Raw genomic sequence first — 17,683 nt, 5'->3', positions numbered from 1 at the left:
CCTGGGTGGTGTTCTTAAATAATTGTTTAACCTTAGGAAATAACAGAAACATATTCTGGAGACTTAGAAATAGGAGTATGTTGGTTATGCAAGGACACTCAAAATATTCAAAAGCTATTGTGATTAGCCCATAGGATAAGGAGGAAGAGGTCCCATACCTTATATTCTCCACAGATTGATTCCAGAGGTAAAAAAAGAGTGCAGTTAATATTCTCCAAAAGGTGGTTCCTGAAGTACAGAGTTGATAGTAATGCAGGGCCTGGATACCAGATCAGGCTCAAGACCAGTGCTTTAAAGCACAGTGAACTGAATAAATAAATAAACCATCACCACTATAATGACAACAAAAAACAGACAACAACAACAAAACACACGACCTTTAACAGGCTCTCGGATTTGATAAGTAGCTAAAGAGAGAATGTGGCACAGTTCACATCAGACAGGATAAACACAGAACAATATTAAGAGCAAACTGGTCAATATCATGAACAAGAGCTCCTGGTCAAATATGATAATTGTAAATTCCCTCTAAAGTGCTCTGGTCAAATCGATTGTTATCTTAATTCTTTGAGTCACATGTTGGGCACCAAAAAGGACTGTGGTGACAATTCTCTCACGCTTCCTCCTCAAAGGGAGGGCAGAGAGAAAGTATGATGGCAAAGAAAAGTGCTCACAGGTTGAGGATAAGTTAAAGGGAAAAGAAAGAGGAAAACAACAACAGAAACAAACAAGCAAAGGCTGCACAGAAGAAAAGAGAGAAAACAATTATTCTCTACTTCCCATCAACGAGCGATGTTCAGCCATGTCTTTGTAAGCAGAGCCTCAATATGCATAGCAGTGTTGTGGAAGTATCATGTTTTCGTAACAAGAGTTACCCATCTTCCGTCTCCTTTTCCAGATTTTATTGCTGAGTATGACATCATATGGTATGGAATATCCCTTTGGTCAGTTTAAGTCAGCTGCCCTGGTGATGTCCCCATCCCACCTCTTGCCCAGCCCCAGCCTTCTGGCTCTGGGGGCTGGAGGGAATCTTGATGCTGTACCAGTATTGCTCAGCAATAAACAAAGCATTGGTGTGACACTTCTAGCTACAAGTGCAGAGCACAGCACTGTACAGGCAGATGGGCCTGTTTGGCCTAGATAAGAGGATATCAATATCCTAATATATCAGTATCTTAAGGGAGGGTGTCAAGATGATGGGGCCAGACTCTTATTCAGCAGCTCCCAGTGATAGGAAGAGAACCAAGAGGCACAAACTGAAACTGAATCCATCTGAATATGAGGAAAAAATTCTTTACTGTGCTGGTGACAGAGCACTGGAACAGGTTGCCAGAGAGATTGTGGAGTTTCCTTCTGTAGAGATATTCAAAACCCACCTGTATGTGACCCTGCACAGCATATTCTAGGCGACCATGCTTTAACAAGGGAGTTGGACTGGATGGTCTCCAGAGGTTCCTTCCAACCTCTATCATCCTGTGTTTTTGTGAGGGTGTTTGGGGTCCTGGAGGTCCCAGGCCTGGGGCTCCCCTGGCCGTGCCACCGTTGCCCCACGCCGCTTCCAGCAGGAGAGGAGGAGAGGGGAGCTTGGTGATAAGCCCAGGGACTGGGCTGGGGCCACGAGGCAGGGCAGCGACATGTGTGGGGGTGAGCACACAGGACAGGCTGGGAATGGGATGCCCCTTGGCCATAGGGTGTCTTGGAGGGTTTGCAGGGACCCTGAGTGCTGGGGAATTGGGGCAGCTCTTGGCTGTCCCCTCCTGCAGCAGGTGTGGGCACCCACAGCTGTAGTTTTTCTCTGACATCCAGGGGCTGGTGGCCTTCGTGTCCTTCCCTTGCAATGGGGTTTGCTCTGCACCCACTGGTAGGGAGCACTGGGGGCTGTGACCAGCCTTTGGGGGGCACAGTGCTCCATGTGCCTTGAGGGGTGACTGTCCACCAGATCCTTCCATCTCTCTTGCTCCTATGTGGCCTGCTTGTGCCCCACTGGCCTGGCCCCACTTTGTCACCTCTGTTAATGCAGGTGTGTTGGGGACAGAGCAGGGAGCAGGGGGTCTCAGCACGGGGGCGGGCATCAGATGAGGGATTCCCGGGGATCCTGCCTGGACACGGCACCTTTCCTGCAAGGGGGGACCAGCGTGAGCTGTGCTTACTATCCAAGGGAACTCTTTCCCTTTGGCTGGAGCCCTCACCTGTACCTCCACCACCAAGCAGCACCAATGGCAATGGCAACAGCAAGGACCAGCACCACGATAACAATGATGACGGCGGGAGTCACAATGCGGTTTTCTGGTACGGGGAGAGAGTGGACGGCAGACGTGAGCACATGGAAGCACCAGAGAGGAAGCCACCCCCACGCCCCGTCCCTAGCACCTACCCCAGGGGATGAGGAGGCTGCGGGTGCCCAGGCTGCGGTGGCGAACGCGGCAGGCGTAGCTGTGCCCATCATGATGGGCCACGGTCAGGCCGCTGTAGACCTGGTAGGTGAGGTCGGCGTTGGGCAGGACAGCGCTGGTGTTCAGGGCCGGGCCCGGTGGCACCTCGTGGCCGTCCCGCAGCCAGGCCACGCTGATGGGCCGTGGGTAGAACCCGGTGATGCGGCAAATCAGCAGGAGCTGGGCTGGGCTAGCTTTGCGGGCAAAGACGGTGGCAGTGGGCGGCTCTGTGGGGTGAGAGTGAGGGCCAAGGGGAGCCCAGCAAGGGCACCACTTGGCCCCAGAATGGGGGATGCATTGGTGTGGCCGTGCTGAGGCCACAGGGTTCTCACCTTGTCTTTCCAGGTCTGCCTTCCCATACCTGCACAGGGCACGGACGTGGCTCGGGCAGGTTTTGTAAAGGAGGTGCTCCACCATTTCTGTGACAGCCATCATCCCATTGAGGGACTTGCCCACCAGCTTGGCCAGCAGGTTCGACTGCTGGACAGCCCAGTACCTTCTTCCCGCCTCATACTCTACCAGGTCTCTGCCGCCCTCCCCAATTTTGGCGAAGGCGCGGCTCGTCCCATTGGGGTGAAGCTCACAGCCTGTATGGAGCTGGAACACCACAGGGTCTGCAAGGAGCAGAGGTAGCAGAAGGAGGCTGTGAGCACGGGGACAGGGGTGGCCCAAGGTGGGGGCAGCTGGGAAGGTGTGGGCAGGGGCACCATTGGCAGTGGGGTTGTGCTTCCAGGACCCTGCGCACCCTATGAGTTGTCAGGGTAGATCAAGCATAAGGGCTGGGCGTTTGAGCACCACTGTGCCCCCCAGAGTGCTACCCCAAGTTTCTACTTCCATGTTGCCCACAAACGTTCCGTCCATGTTTCTCCTTCCCTCATCAGTGCTGTGCAGGTCCTGCAGCCCTGCCAAGTTTGACAGCAGCTCCCCAGTACACAGGGCATTTCAGTACACTGCCTCCACACCCACCAAGTAGCTGGAGCCTCCTTTGCCCTTTGGAGGCTGTCACCCCCTGCCAAGACCCTGCCAACCCTGCCCTGGTGGGAAAGGGTGCTGTGTCTGAAGCTCTCCCCATACTCACATTCCGCCTGCACCTGAACGGCCATCTCGTGCATGAATCGGATCACATTGCGCACGGCAAGCTTGAAGGAGGACAGAAGCTTCACCAGGTCACCCTCAGCCATGGCCTGGTGGACCCAGGGGTAGCAGATGCGGAGGTTCCAGGTGTCCGGGTCCAGCACGTAGACGAACATGTCTGTCAGCACAGCCACCCCAGCCACCTTGGTGGAGTTGGCACTGGGGAGGAGGAAGGTCTGGAGTAGCTGGAAAAGCTTTGATTCTGCTGGGAGAGGAGATGGGGCTTCAAGAGAAGGGGGGGGGAGGGGAAATGAAGGATGTACTGTGCCCCACACCACAGTGACCCCCATGCCCAAGTGACCCCTCTGGTCCCACTTGGTTCCCTGCTGTCATGGGAGGGTGTCCTGGTGCTGTGGCAAAACGCTCCAGGTGACAGCAGCACCCAAAGCAACTTCTCACCGGGGCAGCTCCCCCGCAAACAGGCAACTGCTGCAAGGGGCCCACAGTACCACAAGGGGCCCAGACCCTCCCCTGGTGCCTGCAGAACAATGCCTTCGGGGGCACCCTGGCCCCCTAAGCCTGCCTGGAGAGCCCCCAGCCCCATGGCTGCTCAGGCACATAAGCCCCTACACCAGTGCTGGGCAGGACAGTGAGCCCTGACCCGCAGGCACCTCTGGGTGCTGTGGGGTGGAGGGCAACCCCTTGGTGCTGCAGACTGTCCTCCCCATGTAGGGGAAGGTCTTAGCCATGCCCCCCTTGCCAGGACTACCAGTGGAGTCCGGTAGCGGAGGGACAGGTGGGTGGGGGTGTCCCAGAGCTCCCACTTACCTTCTGTTTCTGCCCATGTCCTGTGGAAGAGAAGCAGGAGGAGGAAGAGGAGGCGATGCAGCCGCATAGTGCTTGGGGTGAGGTTGAAGCAGTCCGGGCGGCGGGAGGAGGAAGCACCTATGGGGTTCTAGCAGCAGCGCTCCACCAATGGGGCTGGGGTAGGGGTTTTAGGGAGGGCCCTGGCTGGAGATCAGGAAGTACAGCATGGAGCGGAGCTGAAACGCCTCCATTTTGGGTTCCCCCTGCTCCATCTGTACCCCCGGTGGAGGGGGACAGTCCTGTGCCACCTGCTTTACCCTGGGAATGGGGCTGCCCGGGGAGGGGGCGATGAGCAACCACAGCCTCACACACCCACACACCCCAACCGGTGGCAGAGGGTCCCCACTCGGGTCAGGGCACCCATGCCAAAAGTGGGGTGCTGCAGCACCTCTTGGGTGCTGCGCATGGGGACAATGCAGTGAGAAGGGACAGCCTCACCCCCAGCCCATCTCCCCCACTGCTCAACCCCAGGCACGTTCCCCCAGCTTGCAGTTTCTCTTCCCCTTTCCCGGGCCCCCATGCTGGGGGCAAAAGCAGAACTGAAACACAGGCAAGGAGAAGCTTGTCCCGCTCCGGCTGAGGGTGGGTGGTCCTAATGCTGTCGCCCCCCAAGACCCCTTGGTGCCCTGGGGGAACCACCTGGATCCCTAAGGGACTGCTGGGCTCCTGTGAACAGCTCTAGTATGGCACCAGTGCCCCCGGGAAGCTCGGCCTGCAGGCAGGGCACCCCATCACCCTCCAGGCACGACTGGGGCTGGTAGTCCCTGCTTGGATGTCCCCTGCTGTGCTGCTGGCACAGGGACAGCCCATCCAGGGCTGCTGCGGGCTGAGCCCTGGCACCCTGTGATGCTGAGTCAGGCCCAGGATGGGGGGATGCTGCGGTGGCCCCCTTGAGGGCCAGTCTCCCTGGGGCCTCAGACCCTCAGCTCAGGTGACCAGCAGTCCCCACAGGACTTGGTGACCGTTCCACTTTGCATTGCCCTCTGCTGAGCGCTGCTGCCCAAAATCCCCTCAGTGCTTAGCTCAGGGGATCTGGGACCCTTGACACAAGGCCAAGCTTTGCCTCCCTCATTGTCTTGGGGTGCAAGTGCAGCCCTAAGAGAACCCACCCAGCCCCCTAGACCTGGCAGCCTCGGGTGTCCCAGCCCAGCTCTTGACAGAGGGCACCTCAGGGCCCACCCCAAAACCTCAACGCCAGCTCCATTGGCTGTCAGGGCACTCAGTGCCACCACTGATATCAGAGTCACCCTGGGGAGAAGTAAGCAGCCCACACAGCTCCATCTTCCAACTGCTGTGTTTGCCTGTGGCCTTGTTGTGGATACCATGCAGCCCTGTTGCCTTCTCCTCTTCCCCTTCTTCTTCTTCTTTCCTGGGACGTGGGCAGAGCTGGAGGGTAAGTAGAAGCTCACCCCAATCTGCTCCCCTTCCTCTACTCTCCCCCCTGCTCCACATACCCTCCTTCACAGGGCCATGGTCAAGCTGGGGGGCCAGAGCTGGGGCTGCTGAAGTGGTGGTGGGGGTGCAGGGGACCCCAAGAAGCTGTCAGGGCCTGACAAAAGTGGCATCACTTTCCCCAGCTCTCTCCCCCCTCTCCAGCAGGCTCTCACATGCTCCAGCTACGCTATTTTGTCACCTTCCAAAATGCCACGTCCATGCAAGTCGGGGGGCTTGGCCTCGTGGGGGACATCAAAATTGGTTCGCTGGACAGCCTCACCAAGGACATCCATTACTACCAGCCCTGGCTGCGTTCAGCCCTGCCCAAAGGTGACTGGGATGTCATTGACAGCTTCGTCAAGTCATACCTGCATGATTTCAACAGCCTGGTGCAGACACTCACCAACCACATCAGGGTGTCCTGTACGTGCCCACAGTCCCCCCTCCATTTCCAAGTGACCCCTTGGGCATGAGCTAAGGCCGGTGGGCAGCTCCACAGGCCAGGCTTCTGCAGAGCCCTTTCGGATGGGGACGCAATTCAGGCGGACCCCCTAAGGCTCCCGAGGGGATGCAATGCTGAACACCCCACATATACCCTCCACATCCCGTCTCCCCCCAGACCCTTTCGTCTTCCAGACCTCCAAAGGCTGCCAGATCCAGCCCAACGGGACTGCCAGATCTTTCTTTGTCATTGCCTACGAGGGCCAGGACTTGATCCGGTTCCACATGAACAAGGGAACTTGGAATCGGGTGCCAGATAATGAGATGTCAGCAACCGCTGAGCATTTGTTGAACAATGCCACCACCCTCAATGAGCTGATACAATTGCTCCTCAATGTCACCTGTGTCGACATTTTGGAAAGGTTCATTGAGTACGGGAGGACAAATCTGGAGAGACAAGGTAAGACCCTCCTCAACCCTGGCACAGCCACCCGAAAGTCTCCCCTCTGAAAACAGGGGTAAGCAGTGCCCCTGCTGGGCTCCCCTTGGCCCTCACTCTCACCCCACAGAGCCGCCCACTGCCACCGTCTTTGCCCGCAAAGCTGGCCCAGCCCAGCTCCTGCTGGTTTGCCGCATCACCGGCTTCTACCCACGGCCCATCAGCGTGGCCTGGCTGCGGGACGGCCACGAGGTGCCACCGGGCCCGGCCCTGAACACCAGCGCTGTCCTGCCCAACGCCGACCTCACCTACCAGGTCTACAGCGGCCTGACCGTGGCCCCTCATGATGGGCACAGCTACGCCTGCCGCGTTCGCCACCGCAGCCTGGGCACCCGCAGCCTCCTCATCCCCTGGGGTAGGTGCCTCTGGGATGGGGATTCTGAGCCGTGCTGATGGAGCAGAGCAGGAAAGCTGATGGTCTTGTGTTCCTCAGGGCAATCAAACGCTGGGCTGATCGCAGGGCTTGTGGTTGCTCTGCTGGCAGCTGTGGTTGTGATTGGTGCACTTTGGGTGTGGAGATACAGGTAAGGCCCCTTCTGCCCTGCTGTGTACCTGGGAAATCCCTGCTGGGGAGCTCCCCAGAGCCATCCCACCATCCTCTCCTGTTTTAGGAAGCGCCATTAAATGGAAGAATGAGGCCCAGCAGCTTTCTCCTGAGCACAGCAGCCCTGTTTGCTTCAAACCCTCACCTTGGGCACAACCTCCACTTCCCTCTGCTGTGACAAAGCTCCAGGCACCACCAGGAGCAAGATCATCTCATCAGGGAGCCACAGCTGGGAAAGATGTGGTACTCCAGCCCTGCTGTTATTTGCATTATGGACAGGGATGCAAGTCCTCACCTGTTACACGTAATCACTTTGTGCCTCATGGCACTACCTATACACCTGCTGAGGCTTCTTCAGGCACACCAGTCCCCTGTAGCAATTTCTTTCAGGTCCAGTATGATAACGGTACTCTCAGCAGGCAGTACGCTGCACTCCTTCCACTGTCACTTTCTAGATATTTCTCTTAAAAGCTCCTTTTATTAACCATATTCCAGAAATAGCTGTGCTTAATCTGACCTGTTACACACAGGGTAAGTGCACACAAGTTGTGTTTATGGCACCAAGGAGTACTGCACTCTGAGGTGCTCTGAGGGAGCTGCAGGAATGGATAAAACAAAAATAAACCACTGATGTTTTTGCTAAGATCATGTGTTTTTTATAAAGTTTTCTGTGTGCCCGGGGATGGTTTAGCCAGCTTGAGCGCAGCACTGCTGAAATTATCAGCACTAAATTCAGGGCTTCAGGCTAGTTAAGAGAAGCAGTAGAAAAAGGGAGCCGAGCTCTGACAGGCATTGCAGGGCCATGGATTCTGTGGCTGGGAGGGGGGAGGCTGGGCCCTGGTCTGGGCTCCCTGCAGGGCCAGGAGACTGTAGCATGGGGCACGCAGGGCCCTGACCACTGAGAGACCTGGTGGGAAAGGGTGCCTGGAGGAAGAGGGGGGACTGTGGCCCATGTGGGGACCACAGGACCCAGAGGGGACTGTGGGGAACAGTGGGGAGTGGAGGGCAATGCAAAGAGGAATGGTCACTGAGGATGTCCTGTGAGGAATGCCAGTCACCTGAAGGGACTTCAAGAACCAGCAGGGACTTGACCTGGGGGTTTGAGGCCCTGAGGAGACTGAGGGGACCGGTGGCCGCTTGAAGGGCAGCTTTGAAGACCAGCCATTACATGAGGGGACTGCAGGGACCACCATCCCCATGCTTCCTCCCTCACCAGCTGCACCATGGCTGCCCTTTGGCATCCCAGCAGCTGCTCTCTCTCCTCCCTGCCAGGCACTGGTGGCCCTGTCAGGAGGAACAGGGACGCTGCAGGAACAGCCATCCCCTGGGGAACACTGCAGTGAGTGAGCCCTGGAGGAAGCGGGAGCTTTGGAGCCATGTCTGAGCCCACAGGGCCACCGCAGCATCCCCCCATCCCGGGCCTGACTCAGTGTCACAGGGTGTCAGGGCTCAGAATCACAGAATTGTCCACAGTGGTGGAGGTAATGACACTTGGTGTTTAGTAACTGAAACATTAACAGCTTGGCAGGCAGAAAAAAAAGCTACAAACTGCAGTGGCACAGGCAAGTGAAGCACAAGATGGCGCTTGTGCACCGACAGAAAAGACCAACCTGATTGATTTTGAAAAGGAGGCAGAAACAAGCCCTAGCCTGTTCCCTCCAGCTTTGTCACCATCAGCGTCCCTGATGGGGGATATTTCTATGCCCCCCATCTCTTCCCAAAGTGAGGCCCCTCGATCAAGTAAAGATTTTGACCCTTGCAAGCGTTGGGACGATATACTCCAAGAGGCATTAAGAGATGGGGACCCGATGGGCACGGCCTTTCCAGTAACAGTACGGATTAATGGGCCCAACGAGTATAAAGCTTTTCAGTGGGACTTGATAAAGGAACTGAGAAAAATAGTCATGACCTACGGATTGCATGCGCCTTTCACCCAATCATTATTAGAAAATGTGATAAGAGGTCAGTTGCTGGTTCCGTATGATTGTCGCCAAATAGCCGCTATGATCCTCACCCCAACTTAAAAATCGTTATGGGAACAGAAATGAAGAGAACTGTGGGAGATAGCAGCACTGCAGAATTTAGAAAGAACATTAGACAACCCTCTTATGGGTGCAGGGCTTCCTCAGCTTATGGGGACTGAGCCGTTAATAGACCCACGACTACAAACTTGGCTCAACGATGCCATCTTGCAACAGTCAGCCCAACTAGCATTACAAGCCTTGCTGAGACTGCCAGAAGCGGGAAGGAGCCAGCCTTCTTTTGCTAGCATAGGACAAGGAGTCAATGAACCTTATATGCAATTTCTAGATAGTTTTGTTATATATGGAGTGGTAATTCATGTCAAGAAGTTGGTTGATATTAATAAAGAAGGGGGAGATGTGGGAGTGTGGCCATGGGGGTTGGAAAGCCCCGTGGTTGATGGTAACATCAGACTCTTAAAGATGAGACCGTCAGGAATGTAAAAGAGTTTAGAGGGAACAAAGAAAGGTGAATCAGGAGACTCCATGCAGTCTCAGGTTTCTTGTTCTCCAGCCATTGCGGCACGGAAGTTTCTGGGTGTTTGCTGTTGCTGTTTTATGCAAAGTTGTTTGACCAATGAAAAGTTGTTTTGAAAAGAACTGCTGTGGAGAGAAGGGTATAAGAGGGGAGCCTGCCCTCAAGATAATAATAATAAAAAAAAAAAAAAAAAAAAAAAAAGCAACACGATGTGATGAAGTTATGTAGAATCATAGAATCATAGAATATCCTGAGTTGGAAGGGACCCTTAAGGATCATCAAGTCCAACTCTTGACACCACACAGGTCTACCCAAAAGTTCAGACCATGTGACTAAGTGCACAGTCCAATCTCTTCTTAAATTCAGACAGGCTCGGTGCAGTGACCACTTCCCTGGGGAGCCTGTTCCAGTGTGCAACCACCCTCTCTGTGAAGAACCCCCTATGTCATCAATAAAGAAGCAGAAAGAAGGAATGAAAAGGAACAGGCTGTCAGAATGGAGACCAGGACGGGAACAGGCACATTAATTTCATCATGAAGATAGGTTCGGCCAAACTCAGCAAATCACTCAGAGAATCTTGTACTGAAAGTCGCTGGAAACAGGCACACCGGAGCTGGAGAGAAGCTCGAGCTGAGAGAAGCGGACCTGTGCACACAACTGCCTCTCGCTGGTAAGCAGTTGTGCATTATGGGGAATCATATGTCCTTAGGAACAAAGACCGTCCTGGTAACCTTACAGCTTATTCTCCTTATTAACAATCGGACAGCTTATTATCCTGAAATATGGGACCAAATTGAGGTCAAGGTGTGGGACTCTGCAACTAAAACCGACAAGGTTGCAGTGGGATTGCTCGGCACCTGGCGAGCAATCTCTGAGGCCTTAAAGAGCCATGTGGGGCCACAATCACAAACGTGTGGTTTGCCAGATAGTGAGGGAGCTGTGGGCTTCTTTACTGATCCGACTGCTACGCCATGGGCCGACCTGATGCTACAGCCGTCCAAGGCTTTTGCTGTTAGGCCCCCTGGTGACCTGGATGTGCCTTTTGACCCAGGCCTATTGGCCTTGAAAAGGAGAAGGATATGCTTTTCTTCCATTCGGGAAGAACGGGATACATAAGGCCCAAAGACTGAATTGCTTCACAGCTTAAAGCGAGACATATTGCTCAAAAGGGATGGAAAATGGAGACTTGTTTGTAATCAATAAAAGGAAGGGAAAATGGAGACTGTTAAGTCATGGAACTTAAAGGATTGTTTGTTACCTTTTTTGATTGTACATATTTATAGGCGTACTCGAGCTTAGTAAGTCATGGAACTTATGGATTGTTTGTTACCTTTTCTGATTGTATAGGCATACTCGGGTTTACTATGTAAAAGCTATGTTCTACAACTTCAGAATGTTTGATGTTCGTGTGTACGTGTTGGCGGAGTGTAGACTCCCCACACACCTTTGGGGGCACTCCGGCCCCCTAAGCCTGCCTGGAGAGCCCCCAGCCCCATGGCTGCTCAGGCACATAAGCCCCTACACCAGTGCTGGGCAGGACAGTGAGCTCTGACCCGCAGGCACCTCTGGGTGCTGTGGGGTGGGGGGCAACCCCTTAGTGCTGCAGACTGTCCTCCCCATGTAGGGGAAGGTCTTAGCCATGCCCCCCTTGCCAGGACTACCAGTGGAGTCCGGTAGCGGAGGGACAGGTGGGTGGGGGTGTCCCAGAGCTCCCACTTACCTTCTGTTTCTGCCCATGTCCTGTGGAAGAGAAGCAGGAGGAGGAAGAGGAGGCGATGCAGCCGCATAGTGCTTGGGGTGAGGCTGAAGCAGTCCGGGCGGCGGGAGGAGGAAGCACCTATGGGGTCCTAGCAGCAGCGCTCCACCAATGGGGCTAGGGTAGGGGTTTTAGGGAGGGCCCTGGCTGGAGATCAGGGACTACAGGATGGAGCGGAGCTGAAACGCCTCCATTTTGGGTTCCCCCTGCTCCATCTGTACCCCCGGTGGAGGGGGACAGTCCTGTGCCACCTGCTTCACCCTGGGAATGGGGCTGACCGGGGAGGGGGCGATGAGCAACCACAGCCTCACACACACCCCAACCGGTGGCAGAGGGTCCCCACTCGGGTCAGGGCACCCATGCCAAAACTGGGGTGCTGCAGCACCTCTTGGGTGCTGCGCATGGGGACAATGCAGTGAGAAGGGACAGCCTCACCCCCAGCCCATCTCCCCCACTGCTCAACCCCAGGCACGTTCCCCCAGCTTGCAGTTTCTCTTCCCCTTTCCCGGGCCCCCATGCTGGGGGCAAAAGCAGAACTGAAACACAGGCAAGGAGAAGCTTGTCCCGCTCCGGCTGAGGGTGGGTGGTCCTAATGCTGTCGCCCCCCAAGACCCCTTGGTGCCCTGGGGGAACCACCTGAATCCCTAAGGGACTGCTGGGCTCCTGTGAACAGCTCTAGTATGGCACCAGTGCCCCCGGGAAGCTCGGCCTGCAGGCAGGGCACCCCATCACCCTCCAGGCACGACTGGGGCTGGTAGTCCCTGCTTGGATGTCCCCTGCTGTGCTGCTGGCACAGGGACAGCCCATCCAGGGCTGCTGCGGGCTGAGCCCTGGCACCCTGTGACACTGAGTCAGGCCCGGGATGGGGGGATGCTGCGGTGGCCCCCTTGAGGGCCAGTCTCCTTGGGGCCTCAGACCCTCAGCTCAGGTGACCAGCAGTCCCCACAGGACTTGGTGACCGTTCCACTTTGCATTGCCCTCTGCTGAGCGCTGCTGCCCAAAATCCCCTCAGTGCTTAGCTCAGGGGATCGGGGACCCTTGACACAAGGCCAAGCTTTGTCTCCCTCATTGTCTTGGGGTGCAAGTGCAGCCCTAGGAGAACCCACCCAGCCCCCTAGACCTGGCAGCCTCGGGTGTCCCAGCCCAGCTCTTGACAGAGGGCACCTCAGGGCCCACCCCAAAACCTCAACGCCAGCTCCATTGGCTGTCAGGGCACTCAGTGCCACCACCGATGTCAGAGTCACCCTGGGGAGAAGTAAGCAGCCCACACAGCTCCATCTTCCAACTGCTGTGTTTGCCTGTGGCCTTGTTGTGGATACCATGAAGCCCTGTTGCCTTCTCCTCTTCCCCTTCTTCTTCTTCTTTCCTGGGACGTGGGCAGAGCTGGAGGGTAAGTAGAAGCTCACCCCAATCTGCTCCCCTTCCTCTACTCTCCCCCCTGCTCCACATACCCTCCTTCACAGGGCCATGGTCAAGCTGGGGGGCCAGAGCTGGGGCTGCTGAAGTGGTGGTGGGGGTGCAGGGGACCCCAAGAAGCTGTCAGGGCCTGACAAAAGTGGCATCACTTTCCCCAGCTCTCTCCCCCCTCTCCAGCAGGCTCTCACATGCTCCAGCTACGCTATTTTGTCACCTTCCAAAATGCCACGTCCATGCAAGTCGGGGGGCTTGGCCTCGTGGGGGACATCAAAATTGGTTCGCTGGACAGCCTCACCAAGGACATCCATTACTACCAGCCCTGGCTGCGTTCAGCCCTGCCCAAAGGTGACTGGGATGTCATTGACAGCTTCGTCAAGTCATACCTGCATGATTTCAACAGCCTGGTGCAGACACTCACCAACCACATCAGGGTGTCCTGTACGTGCCCACAGTCCCCCCTCCATTTCCAAGTGACCCCTTGGGCATGAGCTAAGGCCGGTGGGCAGCTCCACAGGCCAGGCTTCTGCAGAGCCCTTTCGGATGGGGACGCAATTCAGGCGGACCCCCTAAGGCTCCCGAGGGGATGCAATGCTGAACACCCCACATATACCCTCCACATCCCGTCTCCCCCCAGACCCTTTCGTCTTCCAGACCTCCAAAGGCTGCCAGATCCAGCCCAACGGGACTGCCAGATCTTTCTTTGTCATTGCCTACGAGGGCCAGGACTTGATCCGGTTCCACATGAACAAGGGAACTTGGAATCGGGTGCCAGATAATGAGATGTCAGCAACCGCTGAGCATTTGTTGAACAATGCCACCACCCTCAATGAGCTGATACAATTGCTCCTCAATGTCACCTGTGTCGACATTTTGGAAAGGTTCATTGAGTACGGGAGGACAAATCTGGAGAGACAAGGTAAGACCCTCCTCAACCCTGGCACAGCCACCCGAAAGTCTCCCCTCTGAAAACAGGGGTAAGCAGTGCCCCTGCTGGGCTCCCCTTGGCCCTCACTCTCACCCCACAGAGCCGCCCACTGCCACTGTCTTTGCCCGCAAAGCTGGCCCAGCCCAGCTCCTGCTGGTTTGCCGCATCACCGGCTTCTACCCACGGCCCATCAGCGTGGCCTGGCTGCGGGACGGCCACGAGGTGCCACCGGGCCCGGCCCTGAACACCAGCGCTGTCCTGCCCAACGCCGACCTCACCTACCAGGTCTACAGCGGCCTGACCGTGGCCCCTCGTGATGGGCACAGCTACGCCTGCCGCGTTCGCCACCGCAGCCTGGGCACCCGCAGCCTCCTCATCCCCTGGGGTAGGTGCCTCTGGGATGGGGATTCTGAGCCGTGCTGATGGAGCAGAGCAGGAAAGCTGACGGGCTTGTGTTCCTCAGGGCAATCAAACGCTGGGCTGATCGCAGGGCTTGTGGTTGCTCTGCTGGCAGCTGTGGTTGTGATTGGTGCACTTTGGGTGTGGAGATACAGGTAAGGCCCCTTCTGCCCTGCTGTGTACCTGGGAAATCCCTGCTGGGGAGCTCCCCAGAGCCATCCCACCACCCTCTCCTGTTTTAGGAAGCGCCATTAAATGGAAGAATGGAGCCCGGCAGCTTTCTCCTGAGCACAGCAGCCCTGTTTGCTTCAAACCCTCACCTTGGGCACAGCCTCCACCTCCCTCTGCTGTGACAAAGCTCCAGGCACCACCAGGAGCAAGATCATCTCATCAGGGAGCCACAGCTGGGAAAGATGTGGTACTCCAGCCCTGCTGTTATTTGCATTATGGACAGGGATGCAAGTCCTCACCTGTTACACGTAATCACTTTGTGCCTCATGGCACTACCTATGCACCTGCTGAGGCTTCTTCAGGCACACCGGTCCCCTGTAGCAATTTATTTCAGGTCCAGTATGATAACGGTACTGTCAGCAGGCAGTATGCTGCACGCCTTCCATTGTCACTTTCTAGATATTTCTCTTAAAAGCTGCTTGTATTAACCATATTCCAGAAATAATTGTGCTTAACCTGACACACAGGGTAAGTGCACACAAGTTGTGTTTATGGCACCAAGGAGCACTGCACGCTGAGGTGATCTGAGGAAGCTGCAGGCATGGATAAAACAAAAATAAACCACTGATGTTTTTGCTAAGATCACGTGCCTTTTATAACGGTTTCTGTGGGCTCGGGGAGGGTTTGGCCAGCTTGAGCGCAGCACTGCTGAAATTATCAGCTCTAAATTCAGGGCTTCAGGCTAGTTAAGAGAAGCAGTAGAAAAAGGGAGCCGAGCTCTGACAGGCATTGCGGGGCCATGGATTCTGCAGCTGGGAGGGGGATCCCAGGCCCTGGCTGGCCTCCCCGTGGGGCTGGGAGGCTGTAGCACGGGGCACACAGGGCCCTGACCACTGAGAGACCTGGTGGGAAGGGGCACCCGGAGGAATAGGGGGGACTGTGGCCCATGTGGGGACCACAGGACCCAGAGGGGACTGCGGGGAGTAGTGGGGAGTGGAGGGCAATGCGAGGAGGAACGGTCACTGAGGATGTCCTGTGAGGAATGCCAGTCACCTGAGGGGACTTCAAGAACCAGCAGGGACTTGACCTGGGGGTTTGAGGCCCCGAGGACACTGAGGGGACCGGTGGCCGCTTGAAGGGCAGCTTTGAAGACCAGCCATTACATGAGGGGACTGCAGGGACCACCATCCCCCTGCTTCCTCCCTCACCAGCTGCACCATGGCTGCCCTTTGGCATCCCAGCAGCTGCTCTCTCTCCTCCCTGCCAGGCACTGGTGGCCCTGTCAGGAGGAACAGGGACGCTGCAGGAACAGCCATCTCCTGGGGAACACTGCAGTGAGTGAGCCCTGGAGGAAGCGGGAGCTTTGGAGCCATGTCTGAGCCCACAGGGCCACCGCAGCATCCCCCTATCCCTGGCCTGACTCAGTGTCACAGGGTGTCAGGGCTCAGAATCACAGAATTGTCCACAGTGGTGAAGGTAATGGCACCTTGGTGTTTAGTAACTGAAACATTAAGAGCTTGGCAGGCAGAAAAAAAGCTACAAACTGCAGTGGCACAGGCAAGTGAAGCACAAGATGGCGCTTGTGCACCGACAGAAAAGACCAACCTGATTGATTTTGAAAAGGAGGCAGAAACAAGCCCTAGCCTGTTCCCTCCAGCTTTGTCACCATCAGCGCCCCTGATGGGAGATATTTCTATGCCCCCCATCTCTTCCCAAAGTGAGGCCCCTCGATCAAGTAAAGATTTTGACCCTTGCAAGCGCTGGGACGATATACTCCAAGAGGCATTAAGAGATGGGGACCCGATGGGCACAGCCTTTCCAGTAACAGTACGGATTAATGGGCCCAACGAGTATAAAGCTTTTCAGTGGGACTTGATAAAGGAACTGAGAAAAATAGTCATGACCTACGTATTGCATGTGCCTTTCACCCAATCATTATTAGAAAATGTGATAAGAGGTCAGTTGCTGGTTCCGTATGATTGTCGCCAAATAGCCGCTATGATCCTCACTCCAACTTAAAAATTGTTATGGGAACAGAAATGAAGAGAACTGTGGGAGATAGCAGCACTGCAGAATTTAGAAAGAACATTAGACAACCCTCTTATGGGTGCAGGGCTTCCTCAGCTTATGGGGACTGAGCCGTTAATAGACCCACGACTACAAACTTGGCTCAACGATGCCATCTTGCAACAGTCAGCCCAACTAGCATTACAAGCCTTGCTGAGACTGCCAGAAGCGGGAAGGAGCCAGCCTTCTTTTGCTAGCATAGGACAAGGAGTCAATGAACCTTATATGCAATTTCTAGATAGTTTTGTTATATATGGAGTGGTAATTCATGTCAAGAAGTTGGTTGATATTAATAAAGAAGGGGGAGATGTGGGAGTGTGGCCATGGGGGTTGGAAAGCCCCGTGGTTGATGGTAACATCAGACTCTTAAAGATGAGACCGTCAGGAATGTAAAAGAGTTTAGAGGGAACAAAGAAAGGTGAATCAGGAGACTCCATGCAGTCTCAGGTTTCTTGTTCTCCAGCCATTGCGGCACGGAAGTTTCTGGGTGTTTGCTGTTGCTGTTTTATGCAAAGTTGTTTGACCAATGAAAAGTTGTTTTGAAAAGAACTGCTGTGGAGAGAAGGGTATAAGAGGGGAGCCTGCCCTCAAGATAATAATAATAAAAAAAAAAAAAAAAAAAAAAAAAGCAACACGATGTGATGAAGTTATGTAGAATCATAGAATCATAGAATATCCTGAGTTGGAAGGGACCCTTAAGGATCATCAAGTCCAACTCTTGACACCACACAGGTCTACCCAAAAGTTCAGACCATGTGACTAAGTGCACAGTCCAATCTCTTCTTAAATTCAGACAGGCTCGGTGCAGTGACCACTTCCCTGGGGAGCCTGTTCCAGTGTGCAACCACCCTCTCTGTGAAGAACCCCCTATGTCATCAATAAAGAAGCAGAAAGAAGGAATGAAAAGGAACAGGCTGTCAGAATGGAGACCAGGACGGGAACAGGCACATTAATTTCATCATGAAGATAGGTTCGGCCAAACTCAGCAAATCACTCAGAGAATCTTGTACTGAAAGTCGCTGGAAACAGGCACACCGGAGCTGGAGAGAAGCTCGAGCTGAGAGAAGCGGACCTGTGCACACAACTGCCTCTCGCTGGTAAGCAGTTGTGCATTATGGGGAATCATATGTCCTTAGGAACAAAGACCGTCCTGGTAACC

At 55.0% G+C, this 17,683-nt stretch overlaps 3 protein-coding genes across 3 annotated transcripts; 2 read left to right on the top strand and 1 right to left on the bottom strand.

Moving 5' to 3' along the window:
- Positions 1–2,071: 2,071 nt before the first annotated feature.
- On the bottom strand, positions 2,072–4,406 carry LOC311220361 (antigen-presenting glycoprotein CD1d-like; the record flags this gene model as incomplete). Its single annotated transcript, XM_084303868.1, has 6 exons — positions 4,335–4,406; positions 3,511–3,789; positions 2,765–3,046; positions 2,375–2,659; positions 2,190–2,286; positions 2,072–2,117 (listed from the first exon to the last, which is right to left on the bottom strand). Exons 1-6 carry the CDS (start codon positions 4,399–4,401, stop codon positions 2,072–2,074), a joined length of 1,056 nt encoding a protein of 351 aa, XP_084159994.1. The 5' UTR covers positions 4,402–4,406.
- Positions 4,407–5,923: 1,517 nt separating this feature from the next.
- On the top strand, positions 5,924–8,050 carry LOC311220335 (antigen-presenting glycoprotein CD1d-like). Its single transcript, XM_084303843.1, has 5 exons — positions 5,924–6,230; positions 6,427–6,708; positions 6,818–7,102; positions 7,181–7,271; positions 7,359–8,050. The coding sequence occupies exons 1-5, from the start codon at positions 5,981–5,983 to the stop codon at positions 7,369–7,371; spliced, it is 921 nt and encodes a 306-aa protein (XP_084159969.1). The 5' UTR covers positions 5,924–5,980; the 3' UTR covers positions 7,372–8,050.
- Positions 8,051–13,100: 5,050 nt separating this feature from the next.
- LOC311220360 (antigen-presenting glycoprotein CD1d-like) lies at positions 13,101–16,476 on the top strand (the record flags this gene model as incomplete). Its single annotated transcript, XM_084303867.1, has 4 exons — positions 13,101–13,400; positions 13,597–13,878; positions 13,988–14,272; positions 16,052–16,476. Exons 1-4 carry the CDS (start codon positions 13,151–13,153, stop codon positions 16,474–16,476), a joined length of 1,242 nt encoding a protein of 413 aa, XP_084159993.1. The 5' UTR covers positions 13,101–13,150.
- Between the last annotated feature and the right edge of the window lie 1,207 nt (positions 16,477–17,683).

The sequence above is a fragment of the Netta rufina genome (assembly GCF_964035555.1).
Source record: "Netta rufina genome assembly, chromosome: 31".
NCBI classification, from domain to species: Eukaryota; Metazoa; Chordata; class Aves; order Anseriformes; family Anatidae; genus Netta; species Netta rufina.
The sequence above is the reverse complement of the archived record's forward strand: the minus strand, read 5'-3'. Positions and strand labels throughout refer to the sequence as shown.